Source organism: Bactrocera neohumeralis, chromosome 6 (assembly GCF_024586455.1).
Source record: "Bactrocera neohumeralis isolate Rockhampton chromosome 6, APGP_CSIRO_Bneo_wtdbg2-racon-allhic-juicebox.fasta_v2, whole genome shotgun sequence".
NCBI classification, from domain to species: domain Eukaryota; kingdom Metazoa; phylum Arthropoda; class Insecta; order Diptera; family Tephritidae; genus Bactrocera; species Bactrocera neohumeralis.
The window spans coordinates 26,491,579-26,510,837 of record NC_065923.1 but is presented as its reverse complement, the minus strand read 5'-3'; the positions used below and the strand labels follow the sequence as shown (position 1 = coordinate 26,510,837).

The following is a 19,259-nucleotide window of genomic DNA, read 5'->3' as shown; positions in this document are numbered from 1 at the left end:
ATGAATTCATTCCTCAGGGTGAAACGGTTAGGAAGAAATACTATTGTCGTTTTGAGGCGTCTACGTGAAGAATTTCGGTTTTTTGGGCAAAAAATTCTATGAAAGCATGATGTAAAGAAGTAATATTTGCAATGAAAACTCGTGTTTGTCGTCTGCTATGGGTGGTGGGTTAACTCCAAGCGACGGTAAGGGTGTTAATGGTTCGAATGTAAATGACGGTTAGTGCGTGTCATTTGTTGCGTTTGTAGTTTGGTCGGCGTAATGTTCGACGTCGACGTAATCAAAGATAAACCTCTTGATGTTCCTAGGAGGGGGCAACGCTTCAAGCGGACAACTGCAGTGTTGGTTTCTGCAAAAATATTCCAGCAGAAACTTTTTGGAGAGGAGTAACGCGTTCCTTAACCGGAAGCATAAGCAAGCAAGCGGTTTCACTATGTGGGTGTTCGAAAAAATACGTCAAACTGCACCCAATGGTAGGTAAAGCGGTATTCTGACACGTTTGAAGTCTCTTGTTTGCATTTCACTACATCCAGGTGATCATAACGATGCATAATTGATGACCGACCGGCCGATTGCCATGTATGTTGCAAACAAAGACTCTTTGTTCTTTCCCTAGAAACTGCCGGAAAGCGACTTGAGGTTATGTTGCTTCGCTGTAAGAGCAAAGGCTGTCAAGTGTAACGCTTATAATCTTAGGGTTGTTGACATTCAGTATTTTAACGCCATCGATAGTGGTACTGAGATCCAGTCTATACTCCTTCGCTCAGTTATCGAATATGGTCGTTTGGTGGGGGAAAGTGCCAGGTTCCTTGCAGAGAAGAAATAAGAAACATTGGTGAGCTAGCTGTTTAGTTTGGAACACATGATATTGATTACATTGCCTGATGTCAGTATCGTGCAATTATCTGCATAAGTTAAACAGAGGCGAGGAGAGGACTCCAAAATGCGAAACACACCGTTTAATTCAGTATGGATGGTAGCCGACCACTTAATTGGTTCTTGGCCACCTCTTCAGCATTAGAGGGAACATAGCTTTTTTAATATTCTCTATTTCCGTTGTGTTTAGTAGTTGCATGTGTCAAAGGCTTTTGACAAGTCTCTACTACGATCGCCATACAATATAATGCTATCATATAATCATGCGTATGTTTTTTTTTATAGTATTTCTCACTTCAAGAGTTAATCAACTTGTTAATCTGATTTTATACCTTCCTTGTTTAGTATACTTTGCAAACAAGGACATTTTAATCAAAAGTTTTCAATACTCATTTTAGTCGCAATCTTTTCAAAGGCGTCGATGAATAAAAAATTTAGCTCAATTTTTAACTAATTAAAAATAAATAGAAATAGTGCAATGATAAAATTATTTCACGTCGTTTTCATGGTGCTACTGGTGGCTATGGCAGTCATGGCTCAAGCAGATATTCCAACATCAGTTTCAACTGACATGCCCTCACAATCCATTGAAACCTTACCATCCTTACCACCACCACAAGTGTTAAGATCGGGATCGGACTCCTCTGAGGGAGAGAGCGAAGAGGATGGAGAGGGAAGTCCAACTGCGTCATCTGGTGTTACCGTTGTTGCTATGTCGCTACCGATGCTGCTGATGGGTCTATTAGTGCTCCTGTTCGTCAATAAACGCGGTGAATTCATTAATTTCAAATTGTTGTAATGGAAGTAATCTAGTTCTGGAAATGTTCTCCTATCAAAATGCTGATACTTTATTTCATAATAATTTTGTTGCGTGTGCTGTACATTGTCCATCAACTGTGACGTTAAATAAAAATAATAACAATAATAATAAATATTTTAAGCAAAAATATGTATTGTTCGGACACGTAAGGAAGGAAATGGGAAGTAAATGGTTGTGGATGGAGGAGAACTGTTCTCAGTTATTTTTCAGAGCAGTCTTTTTGAATCTCTCCTGGTCCGCGGGCCAAAATAATACGTATTTACTAATGAAGCTTCCAATAAGGCTCTTCGATGGAACTAGCATTTTGGCTAAAAGTGATTTCTTACATAAGTGAAGTGTAGTACAGAGTTTTGGGTATTCAAAAGTCTCTGCGAGACCTGTTAGGGAAATTTCAGTGCCTCTGTTATCCTGAGGACCTGTGTTTCATATAATTTTGATTCTATATTATATTATATCCTTCATAACAAAAAACAAAAAATATGACGAAGATTGCAAAGATTTTTTTTCAAAAACTGGCATTTCCGAATAATATAAATAGAATGGCTTGCAAGTATGAGCAAGACTTCCAACTATTTCAAAGTTGCTTAGAAAAGTTTAGTTTCTAGTTTGAAGAAAATCCTGGTGATTTAATTTGAACAGTAGAAATACGGTCCTTACTGATGCCAAAACTCCTAAGTATGGATCATGATACTCTGATTAATCGACAAGGCACTTTGTGCTATTTGTTGCGACTTCTAGTATCGGTCCCAGTAATTTTGCAACATACAACGAAATTTTAATATTGATTGCCTGATGTACATCGGTTGCATGCCGAGAGTTTAAAAGCTACTACTGGCCAGATGTAATTCAGTACATTAATAACGAACAAAGCAGATATGATGACTTTGTGATGGAAATTTAAATCTTTTCTAGTTGACAACCGAGTTTCTCTTCTTACTTGTGCCGTTAACCTTATGATTTTCTCACAAATAGATGATCTTACAAATATTAGAGATAACAGATATTAGAAAAAGCTGTTTTATGTTAGTCAATAGTAGATCGGTTGCTTCGAACTGGAGCTTCTTTCACAGTGGCGACTATTCACACTGATATTAGGACGACGATACTAGCCTTGAGCTTGCTGAGCTTGCGCTCGAAACTAGTGCAGGGAAGTTTGGACTCCTTATCTCTGGTATTGAGTTACTTCACAATTAGACTGCTTTGAATGCGGAGTTAAAAGGAAATTGCCAAGCTGTGGAGCTTGCTAGATCTTACACTTCTGTTTCACTAGTTGCAGTTCCACTGGTTTCTACTGGATGGTTGGGGCTCAAGTTAGCTCGGCACGACCTGTTCAGATACTAACAACTCTAGAGTAAATCGTAAGGGGTCTAGAAAGCTTTTTCTTACAGTAAAGTTTATCTTTCAAAAGTTATAGAAGTTCTGACTAGACACTGCGCCATCGGAATTCATACGGTGAGATTAAAAATTTTACGGAATCTAATTGCCTGTTTGGAAGTGGATGACCTAGGAACATATTAAAACTTCACGTTTCCTCGCATCTCACATTTTTAGACTTTTAGTCAACTGCGTTGAATTTAATTTTTGGTTTGTGGCATCGTGTATCTTTAACAAATTATAAAGTTTGTGCTCAGATTCAAAAATATTAAATATTAGCTTTCGTCCAGGGTTAGTGAACAGTGAATCGAACAACACATATCAGCTGACTAGCAGTATTTGTGGATCTCCATATTATAAAGGAGCTGCTCCGTAAAGAAAAAGGGGTATGCAGAGAAAGATATTCCAAACAATTACAAGTCTTACGGCATGCAGCATACCAAGTTGCTAATCGGGGGTTATAACCTCAGCAGGTTTAAATATGCAGCCCTCCCTAGGGATTAACTCAGACTACTTGTCGCATTCTACTCTGGCCACTGCAACCTGAAGAAGCACTTACACAACATGGGCAGACGCAAGTTTAAGGGCCTTGGATCCATGTTTCCAAATCATATGGCTTCGCTAGCACCCAACAGCATATTGGACTTTATCAATATGATCATTAGCAATAGTAAAACTGGTCTAAGTCTGTGAAACCAAACTTGGTAGTGTTGAAGAAAGTAGTTAGTTATACCATCTTACGTAATGAGGTATACGAATATTCTCTTGTATCGAACTCAACTCGAAAACTTTATTATTGCTTTTCCATCTAAATTTATTATTAGTAACATAGCTGCATTCAGAACTAGCGAGCAGAGGAATGCCGAATCGAAGACGGTTGTTATGCCAAACCAAGTGGCCATTAATCTGTTTTTTTTTTTTATACATATATGCACTGCCGATCTAACTGATATATCAATTACAGGACCATAAATGAACCACTCGTACTGTATAAAGAAACATTTTTATTAAGAATACTATAAAAATAAACTTACTCGCATTAAATTGGTATAAAAAAAAGAATTGCATAAAAATTACCTGTCTTTCTTCAGTTTTTACTGTCTGTGCCTTAAAATACCCCAACTTTCAACTCACTGTTATTTTATTATGGCAAGCAATCGTCTAAGTTAGCTCTCTCCCATAAATGAGCGTACCTTTATGCCTGCTTATTTATGTTCCCGTATTAAGGTAATTTTTTTAACATTGCAACAACAACAGCGCAACTTGAATATGCCCTTATATCTTCATGCGTTTAATGTTTTTTTGTTACATTTATTGCCTACTCAATTCGAAAATGCGCAATGGGTAAACAACCCTCCATTATCCCCCTAATGGCGAAAGAAAAGAATTCTACCACCGAAAAATCCAAAATAAACATCTCCATATATTACAACACACAACTGCCTTTATGTTTGTGTGTGTGCGTGCTTATTTATTTAACTTTATGTTACCGAGCATTTAACTTTATTTAAGGAATCGCTATTTTGTATGTCTAAGACACGACGTTTACTCCAACCCCCAAACCGTCTCGCAAAGCTCTAGTGCACTCCATCCACTTAGTGTCATATCCTTTAAAGGTAGCTGTGGAGCATTCACTGCAGGCGTGAAAATAAAAATATTATCCTTGGAAAAGTTATGAGCCTTTAAGTATCTCAGAATGTCAGGTGCAAAATTTGACAGGTTGTTATCGATCGTCGAACATTCAGCGATTTGTTGTTTATGTGTATGCGTGTGCTTGTGTAACAATCTGAAGTCATGTGTGTTCTGCTCTGATATATTGCGAATATGTGTATACTTTATATATATATATATCGATTATGTCTACATAATGTATACAAATAACAAAGTGCCTATTTAAATATTTGCGTGTTCCCTAGGAAGGTTCATTTTGCAGGAAATTTAGAAATTCTCTTATTTATTGAAGAATAATAAGTGATCGTGTTATTATATATCTACTTTTTGTTTTTTAACTTTAACTCGACACTTGGCAATCAATTAACATTGAAATTAAACAAATTGTTATCTTTTATATTGAGTAGTCGAAAAAGTCTTTTCGTATTTTGTCAATACGTTGTCGTTGCAGTCTTATATTTCCAGTGCTCAATCACTTTGTGTCATATTGAGTGTTGGAAAGGTGAGATTTTAGATTTAGATTAAATATATTAAATTCGGGGATTTTATAGCTGTTTCAAAATGAGTGAAAATAATGAAGAAATTCGCTACATTTTGAAATTTTTGTATGAAAAAGGGAAAAATTTAAATTTGTGAAGTTTACGCAGACGAGCCTTATATTTGTGTAGCACAACAATGTGCCATCAAAATTTCGACATTGTCTTTAACGGAAAAATGTCAAAATGTGGTCAAGCAAAATGGTACATATTTGTCCATTTATTATATATTTTTCGGAAATTTTTTAAACCGAATCTATAAATATATTTTCCTGGAACAATCTATTTTTTATTTTCAAGTTCATTCACGATTTTTACCAAAAAAATTAAATTCGGTGAAATTTTGTGTTTCCTATGGAATCACGGCTAAAGAATCATTGAAAATGTTGGAAAAAGTGTTTTGGGAGTATACCATACTGTTTTAAAATTGAGTGAGGCTTGAAATCATCAAAAACTGAAGTTAAACGGTAATGTCCAAAAGGTTAAAGAAACTTTTGAAAATCATTTTTAACAGTATTTTTTTCAACATCTCTTATTCTTCGGCCTAACCCATTTTGCTTATTTATTTTGTATATGAAATGTGTCAATGTCGTACCAAAAGACCGGAAAGTCGCAAAAAAGATAGTCAAGTACCAAGCTGAGGAGAATATTTCGCCGAAACTGTCCAAAAATTTAGCTAATGGCATTGAAGCCTGAGGCTTTTGACATGTGTATAAAAAATTGGATAAAGTATTGGTGTGCTTGTATTGGCTCGGAGGGCGATAATAAAGACTTAAATTATGTAGAATACCGGGTTTGTCCGGAAAGTCAAAGGACTGATTTTGTTCCGCCGAGACTGTACTTCAGAGCATGCGCGCACTGACCGGATTCGGTCGGGGGCGTTCCTAGCGAACGAACGAGCGGCTGGTCAGTTGTTTCCGTGCACCTGGAGAGTCAGGACAAACATTTTCGTCCGACATGTTTCTGTGTGTGGTGGAAGCCGAAAATGCAGCGTTCCAAAGGTACGCGATTAAATTCTGTGTAAAACAAGACGTTTGACATGATCAAGTCGGTTTACCCAGATGTTGCTTTAGCAAGAAGTTTTTTGATGTGTTTCGGTAGCACCAAGATCGACTCAAAAGTGGCGGGTGACAGTTTGCCAAGAAAAATTTGAACATGTGTGAAAATTACCTCCAGTTTTTAAATAACGTAATCACAGGTGACGGGTCACGGATCTTTGAGTATAATCTCAAGACAAAGGGGCAATCTTCCGAGTGGCACACGCCACAGAGGGGATCCAGGCAGCATGTATCTCGGCTCTCAATGCTATTCCGGAGAATGCCTTCCGTGACGCCTTCAATGCTTGTAGAAATCGCGCTAGCGGCGCTGGCGGCACTGCATCGACGCAGAAGGAGCCTATTTTGAAAGTTTTTGAAGGATTGTAACGATTGGTTCAATAAACTTTTTTAAATCGACTCAGTCCTATTAAGTGTGTGAAGAAGTGCTTGTTTTTGTAAATCCGGGTCAAAATTGCTGAGTTGATATGCAGTTATGGGAAGCCAATTAAGCTTGTTTTAATTTTTACGATCTTCATGCATCGTGAAGAGACATTAATTGAATCTTAAGGAGTATTCTCAAATATCACTCGTTGTGTTCTATTATAAAGACAAAGCAATACACATAGAAGAAATCTTGGTTGAGTGCACAGAAGATCTAGTTTATGTACGAGAGTCGAGAGATTTACTTTATCGAAAGCTTTGCTATGCATATGTTCCCTAAAACCCAATGATGCAACAGCCAAAATCAATAATATAATATATGATAATAATGTATGCTATGTCCTGAGGGGAAAGTTTGACCTATGTTTTCAAAAATGACTTATTGACTTGAGTAAAAATTTAACAGAAAATCTAAAATGCTAGTACTCAGTTCATATAAAAAACTTTGGTATAAAGAAAACGTATATAAAAATTGTTTTACAAATTAACTTTTGGGAAATTTTTCAGTTCTTCGCCTTCGATATGAAGGAAAGTTTAATTATTCTTTCTTCCAACAAACGCTTTCACCCTAATACGGGTTACACTAATCTTATATCTGTATTACTTATGCATACCGTACTATACACAGACGCTTGCCTCCCCAACCCACCTACCTAGAGTACAATTTCGGAGTGAATGGCGCGTGCTTTAGATTTTAGTGTCAAGCATCAGTAGATATTTTAAATCGCTCCTTTGGGTATTTCAATGTGACTTGAGGACATTTAGACAAGATTGGAAATGAAGCAAATAAATGACAAGCAAAATAAAAAATATAAAGCATAAATGAAAAATAGAAGTACTTCATAAGCAATAAAGAAATGTGCTGCGAAGCGTCAAATATTTATCGACTTAAGCAGTTGTGTGTGTAAATAAGTATTTATGAATGTATATGCATACATATGAATGTTGACGTCAGGTGATGTTATATTAATATAATATACCAATGCTGAGTTCAATATAAATGTACATATGAAGTTTGCTACAAAAGTATATATGCCTTTGTTTTTATTTGATATTTTGTATTTATAACGTAAAAATGATTTTAAACGTATAAGCATACACATGAATGTGTATATAATCGATCGAACAATTTTCTCGACGTAAGGTGATAAAGAAATTTTCTGCGATCGTTCGGTTTGTAAGCGTCAAATATTTATCGACTTAAGGAGTTGTGTGTGTAAATACTCAAATTCATATCCAATGTGCATGTATAAGTATATGTATAAGTATATGTGTGAGTGTTTGTTATATTAATATAATATACCGCTGAGTTCATCGACATTTATAAATCACAAGCAATTTAATAAATGCCAAAAACATTTTATGCAAATATGAAGTTTGCCACAAAAGTTATTGAGAAAAATTGCTAAAGTGAAAAACAAATAAAGCCACAGGAGTTGAGCATATTCTTATTTTTTCCTTTGTTTTTATTTGATATTTTGATGACAATCAATTATAACGAAGCGGTTTCAAAAATGATTTTAAACGTAAATAAGATTATTGAAAACGTTAACTTCGGCATACACCGAAGACCGGCCTTTTCAATATGAAAATATTAAAAGAAGTCAAAGATATCGGGCTTGAAAATTGTCAGGCAAGTGTCAGAGAGATGGGAAGAGAGCTCTACATCTTTCACGAATCTATTCGAATTATTTTGGTGGATAATTTGGAATCGCATTCCTGCTCGATTCGTTCCGATAAAGCTGAACTTTTTTTTCAAAAAGAGTAAAATAAGCAAGTCTCTTTAAGCATACTTGATCGTGATAATTCCAATCTCACAATTAATGAGAGCCGATAAGATGTGGGTTTATAAGTTTGACATGCAAAGACGTCAATAATCAAGGGAATGGAGGGGAAAAACGCGCCGATATCAAAAAACCCACACCAAAGCCACTCAAAAATCGGGATGATGCTCATTGTTTTTACCGATAACATTCAATAAGGAATTCTATTTGGCCATATTAAGACGTGTGCGTGAGAATATCCGTCGAAATCGGCCGGAATTGTGAAAGAAGAATTCATGGCTTTTACACGATGATAATGCACCATAGCATCGAGCCACTACTGTGACCAAATTTAAAGCGAAAAGCGTAACGAAAACCATAGAACAACCATTTTGTTCACCAGATTTGGCTTCGTGTGAGTTTTTCTTGTTCCCCAAACTGAAAGTGCCGCTCCGAGGAACCCGTTTTCAATCGATCAAAGAGATAAAACAAAATTCGATGAAGAAGTTGAAGCCCATGCCAAAAAGTGCTAAAAATCGGTGGTATAAGTCTATTATATTATATCTATTGTAAAAGAGAATAAAATCCGCCATTGAATTCTCCAACATATATAATTTTACATAGGTGAATATCATTGGTCAGCTTCATTTTTCTACATCTTATAGCAAGCAGAGAAATGGCGAATCGAAACCAACTAGAATATATCTAAAAGTTGTTTAGCTATAGCCAGCAGAAGATATAATGAGAGATCTCTAAATTAGGAAGCATGGGATGAATTATAGTTGTCTTAATGCATGTGTTGGTTACTATAACAGGATTTTTATTTGCGGAAGGCTAGCGAGTTCAGTCTACTTGTGAACGTAGATAATATCCCCAAGTTTATACCATAAAAGCATATTTAGGAAGCTCTGTTCGAAGTATTTGACAGCATTGCTGGAATTTTTGAGATAAAAAGGAGAATTCTGTAAAGTCAAAGTGTAGTAGATTAATACTGCTTCTGCGCTACCGGGAAGCAAATAAATATTATAATACTTTCCTTATTAAACTAAACGTGATCTAAAATTTTATTAGTTCAGCTTACATAAACATCCTGTCCTATAAATATAGTTTATATTTATTTCGGATCCAAAAAGTAAATAAAAGCATCTTTACATACATACATACATATATATATATATATATATATACATATGTATAAGCATCGAAAGTAAAATTTCGGCACTGTTCTGTGTGTTGAGGCGCTCAGTTATTTATTTGCTAATTTACTTTAACCATTTCGGCACACTTGGTGCCCAACCAAGCGCTCATATCTTAAATAACTTATAACCAAAGCTCGAGCTAAGGAGGAAAGGTAAAAAATTAGCTAAACAACAATGGCGGCAACTGAGCACTGACTGAACTGTAAATATGTAGTATGTGTATGTGTCGGCTTATAAATGTGTGAAGTCGTGCGGCAATGGCGGCGCTAGGCTGATAACAGCAATACCGTTACATTACAACGTTATAGTAGCAAAAATTTACTGTGAATACATTTATGGCGCAAAATGCTGTCTTCAGTTTGGGTGCATTCAACTAAGTGGTAATCAAAGCCAAATAGTTTATATATATATTATTTTATTATATAAGTATATATTGTGTATTTATATATAGTATGACTTCGGCAATACGCTTTATTGAATATTTTCTTTAAGTTTGTGTAGATTTGTCTGCCTGCGTGTACTAATATGTTCATGTAGTTTTCCTCTTCGTTTCAATTTTGTGTGAAATCAAGTAGTGGCTGCGCCCAGACTGACTGGCTGCCTGCCGGAATTACTTTTCCTCACCGCCTGTGGCTATTTTATTGAGCTGTATTGTTGCTGCTTGCCATTTCTCCGCTCGCCCGAATTTATTGTCGCACACATAGTAACAAATAAAAATACACATTTGCTACACATTGTCGCATTGTCGGTGTGTGGTTGCGATGACGTAGTCAAAGCTTTTGTGGTTACTGCTCATCGCTTGGCGAAATGCGATTTTATTGTGTCCGCTGAGTGGTAGTCACTTATCAAAAAGCTGCAGTGTGGCGAAGTAAATTGTCATACAGAAAGTTTTCTTCGTTTGTCATTGTGTGTGTGTGCTGAACACATTTTAGTGGCCGTTTTGTCCGTTTTGCTAGACGCTTGTGGCTGTTTAGCGGCGATAAAAAAATAAATATTTTCGTAAGCGTTTTTGGTGCCAGCAGCTATTTGGTTAATTTGTAAGCAGCTTTGTTGTAATATTATACTTTATATTGTATATGGCATATTAAATGATGCTATTTGCTAGCGAAGTAGTGAAGCTATTGAACAACTATTGCTAACGGTGTTGCTAAACGATGCTTAAAATTTGCTTCGTACAGTGGAGGCCAAACGAAAACTTGGTACAGCGGGAAAGAGCCAAAAAATCCTAAAATTCTATTCTATGAACTGTAAACTGAAATTGACTGAGTCCAAGACATCTCAAAGAAACACAGTTCATACCTTTCACGATTGAATAGCTACTGTCATCAAACAAACAGTCGTTGCATTCGCAACTTTGCTCCCACATCTCTATTGACAACATCCGGTGTGTTTGACGTGGGTACCTGCTGACGACAGCCTTACTCCACGGCGCTCAAAAGCACAGCGGATCAAAATAATGCGTTGATCAGCACCCTGAGAATGCTAAGCATTTTCAGTACCAATTGGCAGTGTGGCATGGACACACTAACCACCTTGGTCGGGTTCGAGGCCCATCTAAAAGCTCTGCCGTGCTTTGGGTCCGGGACAAGGTCATTTCTTCCCGCATTTGGGTTTTAGCCACAACCACCACGAATCTGAACAAAGGGCCAAACCCAATGAGCAGATTGGAATTACCTCCAAGGGCTACTGCTCCCCGTGGTACCAGAATTAAGTCTCCGGTCAGACCTCGTAGCCGAAGCTACTACCAGTTGAGCTTCCATACGGCTCTGGACTGGTGGCCAGGATATTAGTCGCCTCTTACGACAGGCATGCCTTACCACGGGTATATTCGGTTTCCCCCCCGAACTCAAGGGGGTCCCCCCTACCCGCAGGGGTCAAAACTTCGAAGTCGTAGATTCTTTCATCTAACTTGAGTGTTAATACTGGTTTAACACTTACAAATATATAAGCATTGAAATCCAACGCAGAATAACTCTTGCCAACTTTACCAAATTCTACAAGTTATTCATCATCCCCGTCCTGCTCTATGGTGCAGAGGTATGGGCGATGACGACATCTAATGAGCCGGCCTTAGGAGTTTTCGAAAGAAAGGTTATGCGGAAGATTTATGGTCATTTGCGCGTTGGCCACGGCGAGTACCGCAGTCGATGGAGCGATGAGCTTTATGAGATATACGACGACGAATTCAATGAATTAAGATAATTAAGAGACAGCGGCTACGAATGGACGAAACACTTCAGGTCTGAAAGTATTGATGAAGATGAAGGCCTCAGCTCCGTTGGAGAGACCAGGTGGAGAAGGACACGGCTACACTTGAAATCTCCAATTGCTGCCAAACAGCGAAAAGTGGACTAGTTTTTGAGATATATATCCAAAATTTTGCATATTTCACTGCTGGAGGTTATTCCTTTGTTGGAACAGCTGAAGTCGCACGACTATAGCATATAGCTGCCATATTAGCTGAACGTTCGGTATCAAGTCTTTGTATGTAAAATTTCTTTATTTGACAAGATATCATCACGAAATTTGACATGAACTAAACGCTGCAATCTTCTAACAATTTGTCAGATCTACTTAACAAAACCTACTTCAACATAGTGGAGTCGGTTTTCCGATGTCCTCTTACGTTCTAGCGTTAGAGCTACGGACCTTCAGTGAGCTCGACTTGCGGTGGTCAGCAACCAGAACTTGTGCGACTGCGTGTTACTTCTGGCTCAGAGTGAATCTTGAGAGATCCACCAAACTACTTGCTCTTAATGAATACCTCAATAAATCTCGCCGCAATTTTAGGACGCCGTGCGGCTAAATATTTCGACGGACGCTCTTTGCCGAAGCTGTAAGCGAGGTGGAATCGTCTTGCCACTTTTTCTTCTACTATGCGGCTCTTGCTAGACTGAGACTGAAATATATCGGTATACACAACTTTAGCGAATCTTGTGATGCACTTTAGGGGTTTATGGGTAGCACAAATGACAAATATCTGTCCAAGTGAAATCCATCGGTTGGAATCAATCCTATGATCTAGCGGCTAGATTCTAGCCTAACTTAACTTAACTTTAACTATAGCTGCCATTAAATTTTCATTATCAAAGGCTACTTTTAGAAACCATATCTACTGCAGCCAATTTGCGCCTTGTTATCGAAATTGGACTAGAACAAATCTAAGTGTCTGGTGATCTGTTTAAAGTGACCGCCTGTTGTCTCAGTAAGGTATCAGGATAAAATAAACCCTAAATCCTAAGCGTAACTTGAGCTACGGAAATAAAATGAATACCGAATTATTATTCCAAATAGTTAGAATAATACAAACAAATCAAAGTAAACACTGAAGGTGGACTATGGAAATGCATACCACACGATTTACTGATTTCAACGTGCATTCATGGCACCCCTGTTAATTATGCAATCTCGCATATCTCAGAATACCGAAGGAACTCTTCTAACTTCTCACACAAACAACACCGCAAATAAAGAACGACACTGTAAAAACCAAGACACTTCAGTGGCTACAACTACCGTCGATGCCCGACCGATCGTTGACCGTTTTTCCCCACTATATTTTGAGGTTAAGCATATTTAATGTGGGTGTCTGGCGCTCTTAACACAAATTAACTTCATCACTTTGCCACCACCCTCTTCAAACAATTCTCGTTTCTTATGTTTCCGCAGACGACGCAGTTTGCCGTGGCTCGAGATTAATTATTCCTAATTTGTATTCATTTGTTGTACTTATGCGTGCGGCATGGATACTTTATTTAATTTTTGCGTGAAATTAAACTCAAGCGCAGACACACACACGCATACACGCACACACCAAACACATAGCCCTGTGTGCGTACGTTTGTCATGGTATATGGATTACCAAGCTTAAGAAATTACGGGGAAACACATCCGTCAGCCGGAAGCAGAGGCCAGATGCTCAATTAAAGTTAAGCTGCCCTAATTTTGGCTGTGACCTTGTTTTAAAGTGTCTAAAATTTATTCCCATACTAAGACTCAGTCGAGTGGCTGAATTAAATTTGCTGAATAATTCGGGATTTTTACTTATTGCTGCATATTAATAATTTAAATTGCAAATTAATTTGAGTTTAATAAATTATGGATATTATTATTCATTTGTTTTTAATTCAAGCAATTGTTCCTAAGATGGTGTAATCATGCGAAGAATCAAAGTTTTCAGTTAATTAATCATTAAATTGCGGTAAACGAAAATTTTAAATAAAAATTAGAAACTATTACTTTTGGAAAAATTCAATATAGCATAAAGAAATTTATTTGTATTGAAATCTGGATCCTTTTTTTCTACTCTATCTATGTGTTTATCTTTACATGCTATTGTGGGCAAGAAATAGTAAGACTTTTTAATTTAAATTTCGCGCGAAAGCTCATTCGTCGAAATATCTTCTACGCTATTTGACTGTCAGTGACAGCTGGGCCAAACGTCACATTAAATTAATTATTAGTGTTTAGTAAACGCTTGTCTTTCTGAAGTACAAATTATTCAATGAGGGTCTAGAATCAACTGGTGATCAACACGTCAATAACGTTGGAATATCGGAAGAATCAGTGAAAACCATTTGAAAGATCAATTGGGCCTAAGAAAAGTGAAAGCACGATTGGTTCCAAAATCACTAATATTTCTTCGATAAACAGCGTCGCGTTAACGTCGGTGAAATAATGTTTTCCGACTACCAGGATATCACGAAACATGTCATTACTGGTGATGAGTCTTGGATCTATGCTTACGAGCTGAAAATAGACGATCAATTGGCCGATTAGCATGTCAAAAATCAAGGTTATGTTGACAGTTTTCTTCGATTATCGAAGTGTGGTGCACTTCGAATTCCTTGCGGCTGGCCAAACTGTCAGCAAGGAATAATATTTGAGTGTTATGAGTCATTTGCGACTCTATTCTTAAAAAAAGGCCGGTATTATGGGCCGGCAACTCTCGATATTCGCACCACGATTATGCATCATCGCTTACTGAATTGATTATTCGTGAGTTTTCCACCATATTTTGAACCAATATCGTGCAGCAACTACCGCGCCTGATTTAGCTCCGTGTGACTTCTGACTATTCAGCAAACTTAAACAACCACTTCAACGCATTGAAGGCTTTCCGGAAATTGACTTCAACAACTGTTTCGAGGATTGGAAGAACTAGTGGTTTGTGTATTGGGACTAAGTGGGATGACATTGAAGGGGACGACGCAGATTTTGTAGAATAAATAAAGACTTTTAAAATTATAAACACAATATTACTATTTTGTGCTCAAAGTAGTATTTATAAATTTGTCTCTAAATATTTTTTCAAGGCCAATTTCTATATGTATTTCTATTCTGCGTTGTACGCGTTTATCTATAACTATTTATATATTTATCTCAATATTTATCAACACATATTTCTCTATTGTCTCTTCTGTTATTTATGACTCTATATCTGATTATTTTTATTTGATTGTCCGTCTTCATCTCCTTATTCGTTTCAATTTTCATCTCTATCACCATCTCTATGTCTAGCAATATCAATTTTCAAACCCTCCATTATATCTATTTTTAACTTTACATTCAGTCTACCTCTGTCTCGGACTCTATCTCTATTTCTTTGGCTACTTTTCTTTTTATTTATAAGTATGCTTTTACAGTTATATGTTACTCCTTCTTTTTAAAAGTATTGCTGTTTAATTCTATAGCTCTTTCTCTCTATCTCTATCTCTATCTCTGTCACTATTTTTATTTTTGTTTATATCTGTTCCAACTTTAGCTCTACTTATACTATACCCCTATCGCTGTTTCCAACGATACCTCTAATTTCATCATCATCACTTTTTCCTTCTCTATCGAAATCTCAGCTAATTATATGTAGAATTCTTCCTGCCACTTCGTACCTCTACCTCTATATTTCTTTCTATCCCTGTCATATTTATCTTTTTATACCCTAAACAGGGTATATTAAGTTTATCACGAAGTTTGTAACACTCAGAAGGAATCGTCGGAGACCCTATAAAGTATATATATAAATGATCAGTATGTCGAGCTGAGTCGATTTAGCCATGTCCGTCTGTCTGTCCGTCTGTCTGTCTGTCTGTCTGTCTGTATATATACGAACTAGTCCCTCAGTTTTTAAGATATCGTTTTGAAATTTTGCAAACGTCATTTTCTCTTCAAGAAGCTGGTCATTTGGCCGATATCGGACCACTATAACATATAGCTGCCATAAAAACCGAACGATCGGAATCAAGGGCTGGTATGGAAAACTTTCACATTTGACAAGATATATTCACGAAATTTGGTATAGATTATTTTTTAAGGCAACAATGTAAAAATTGTTCAGAACGGATTACTATAGCATTAGCTTCCATACAAACTGAACACATAGTTACTAACAGAAATGCTCCTGTGAAGGGTATTTAGCTTTGGTGCAACCGAAGTTAACGTTTTTTCTTGTTACTTCTGCATTACTTATTTCTCAGGCTATCACACTCTGAGTCCCCATTTTCATTTTTATTTAGATTTCGCTAATTATTGGTGTTGTAAATGGACTATTCGGGTCCCTAAGTTTAAAAACCATCCCGGATGGACTATTCAGAGTCCTGCAAGTGCCATTGCATATTGGGTAAATAGACATTCATTGAAAAAGATTAGTAAAAATTAAATTAAGTAATGAGTGCAAGACGCTTTATCAATACTTAAAATAATATTACTGCTGGTCTTTTTCCGACATCAATCAGTGCGATACTGCCTTGGGATCAGCTTTATAACCTAACCAAACTACAGTTTGAGAGAATTGCTATTGGGTAAGTAGTCGTTTATTGCAAAAGATTCGGACCCAAATTTGCAATACTTGAGTAAAAGGTTTAGCTCTCAGAGCTTTCAGTAATTCAAACAAAGGTTTATGTATCATAAGAGCACTTTTGGTTATTATACATCGATTACTGATTTGATTCTTTATATGGTTTGAGTTTATATGTAAGATCGACCATTTTCCACGAGTTTCATTCGGTAGTATTGAATCCAAAAAAGGGGTTATTGTTTTACTGATAGTTATTTGAACTAATTGAGATGAGGCAACATAAACTGGTGATCGAGATTCAGTGATTTCCTCCACTGTACAATGCCGTAATTTAGGAAAGGCAAATCCATGTGTAACCTACGAAAATCTTGTCAATAGATGTTACTTCGATCTGAGTAAGCAAAGTCCTCTCTCGACGAACAACCCCGACGACTGAACTCTTCAAGTCACTCATGATCCCTGTCTTGCTATATGGTACAAGTTTTCGAGAGAAAGGTTCTGCGGAAGATTTATGGACATTTGCGTAATACCGCAGTCGATGGAACGATGGGCTGCACAAGATATATCGTACGACGACATTGTCATAGTTAGCGAATTCAGAGACAGCGGACAGCAGACTACGCTGGCTAGGTCATGTCGTCGGAATGGATGAAAACACTCCAGCTCTGAGAGTGTTCGACGCAGTACCCACCGGCGGAAGCAAAGGAAGACCTCCACTGCTTTGGAGGGTCCAGGTGGAGAAGGACCTGGCTTCGCTTAAAATCTCTAATTGGCGCCACCTTGCGAACAGAAGAATCGACTGGCGCGCTGTTGTTAACTCGGCCATAACCGCTTAAGTGGTTAATGGCGTAGACATTGAAGAAGGTTGAAGTTGAGCTTGTACCTACACCATTTTTAATTTTTCTCCGAAAAAATATGTGCTTGTATATATCCACTAAAGTTACCCCGTCATTTACGAAATCGCAACAGTCTTTAATTCAATTTCCCTCCGCTACGCCTTGCCAACCATTAGGCATTGTTCAACAAAGTAGTAAATAAATTTACAAATATTTTTCCTTAAATGCCGCCGCCCACAATTACGCCGCTGCTGGCGCTGAGCTTGAGAAATTGCTTTCGCTATGTGTGCGTGGGTGTTCCGCAAAAACTTTTTTAATATATTGTATACTCAGCCGTGGCTTGTTTTTCGGTCGCCGTCAGCTGGCAACGTCAGAATGGCAACAAATTGCGCCAAAGTATAACTTTTCCAAACTGAATATTGTTCATTTATATGGGTAATATATACGAGTATGTGTGTTTGTATGTATGTTCATGTGTATGCAAGGAGTTATTGCTATAAATTTGTTGGTGGTTTGTTAGCATATGGATTTTTTCGGTCAAATGATTTTTAATATTTATGCGAAATTGCAGCGAACCACAGTGGCCACACACACACATTGCCATATACATTTGTGAATACATATAGATATATACATATGTATTTGTATATATGTATTTACATACTCATATATACTTGCATATAGAAGACTGAATGAGAATTAATATTTACATATGGTGAGCCGAATGCAGCGAGCGAAAGAAAGCATTCAATTCAGCTTTTAATATGTAAATATGTATGTATGTGCGTGCGTGGGGAATTAAAATAGTTTTCTTTTGTTGCAATAATTCGGTGGAGCAAATTTTAATAAGACCGCTTATGAAAATTTCAAGCGCCTTTAAACCCATTAAGGCGCAGAGAAAAGGAAAAAATCAAATGGGGTATATGTATATGTATATACGAGTGTATAATAAAAAATAATTATATTTGTTTTTGTTGTAAGCTTAAATTTTCTAAAACCAATTTTTTAATTTTTCAAAAATAAAAAATATCCAAAAAAAAATTCAATTATTTTTTTCCCAAATCACCCTGTACTTCTACAGTAAAAAATTTAAACAAATTTGCTGAAAATTCACTCACCGTGGTTGTTGCTGGTGTTGTTGCTGTATGCGGTGTATAGGCCGCGTAAGCTGGTTGCGGCAATGGAGCTGTATATCTATAGGCTTGCTGAGCGACGGCAGCAGCCGCTGCAGCGGCAGCTGGAGCGTAACCCTGTGGTGTCCAACTGGCACCGCGATACGGAGCACCTGCTAAGCCGCCTGCTGCTGCTGGACTAGTCATAGCTGGCCTGGGGGCCCCTTTTAATGCGACTGCTGAAGTTGGTGGTGGTGCACCTGGGAAGGCTGTACGCGGTGGCGGTACTGTGGAAGAGCTTCCCTGTAAGTAAATGATATAATACTCGGAAAATTAATGAAAAGTGTTGGAATAATGTAAAAGTTAATAAAGAATCTAGAAAAATCGGTAAGTCTGTAATTGTTGTGAAGTTGTGGTTTCCAATGAACTAAATTTCTTAGACAACTTTTATGTTTCTCTTATTTGTAACAAAGTGAGAAGATTCGTTTATGTCTGAATGGCGACCAATATTTCTGCGTTAGAACCCCTAAATATATACTATGGCTCCTAAGCTATGTTTCTATACATGTGACTGACACTAAACTTCAGCGAATTTTGATTTTTTCACTTTCAGCTCATTTTTAGAGCGCCATTTGCTAGACTATTGAATTACAATACACATTTCGACATTATATTCATAAACCTTCATGTGACCTTTGGTCAAGACCTAGGGTGAAAATAGTAATTGAAGAAAGGCATCAAATTAACTCGAAATTTTAAATATGCATACGTGCCAGGATTTTTGATAATAATTAAAGCATT

The 19,259-nt window shown here is 37.1% G+C and overlaps 1 protein-coding gene across 7 annotated transcripts in view; it reads right to left on the bottom strand.

The window, feature by feature from the left end:
• LOC126762956 (protein alan shepard) overlaps window positions 1-19,259 on the bottom strand; it is a 632,879-nt gene that overhangs the window by 214,142 nt on the left and 399,478 nt on the right. For all 7 annotated transcript variants that reach the window (XM_050480058.1, XM_050480059.1, XM_050480055.1 and 4 more), the window contains one exon: window positions 18,465-18,761. In XM_050480058.1, coding sequence (XP_050336015.1) covers window positions 18,465-18,761 — 297 coding nt within the window. The remainder of the gene's footprint in view (window positions 1-18,464; window positions 18,762-19,259) is intronic.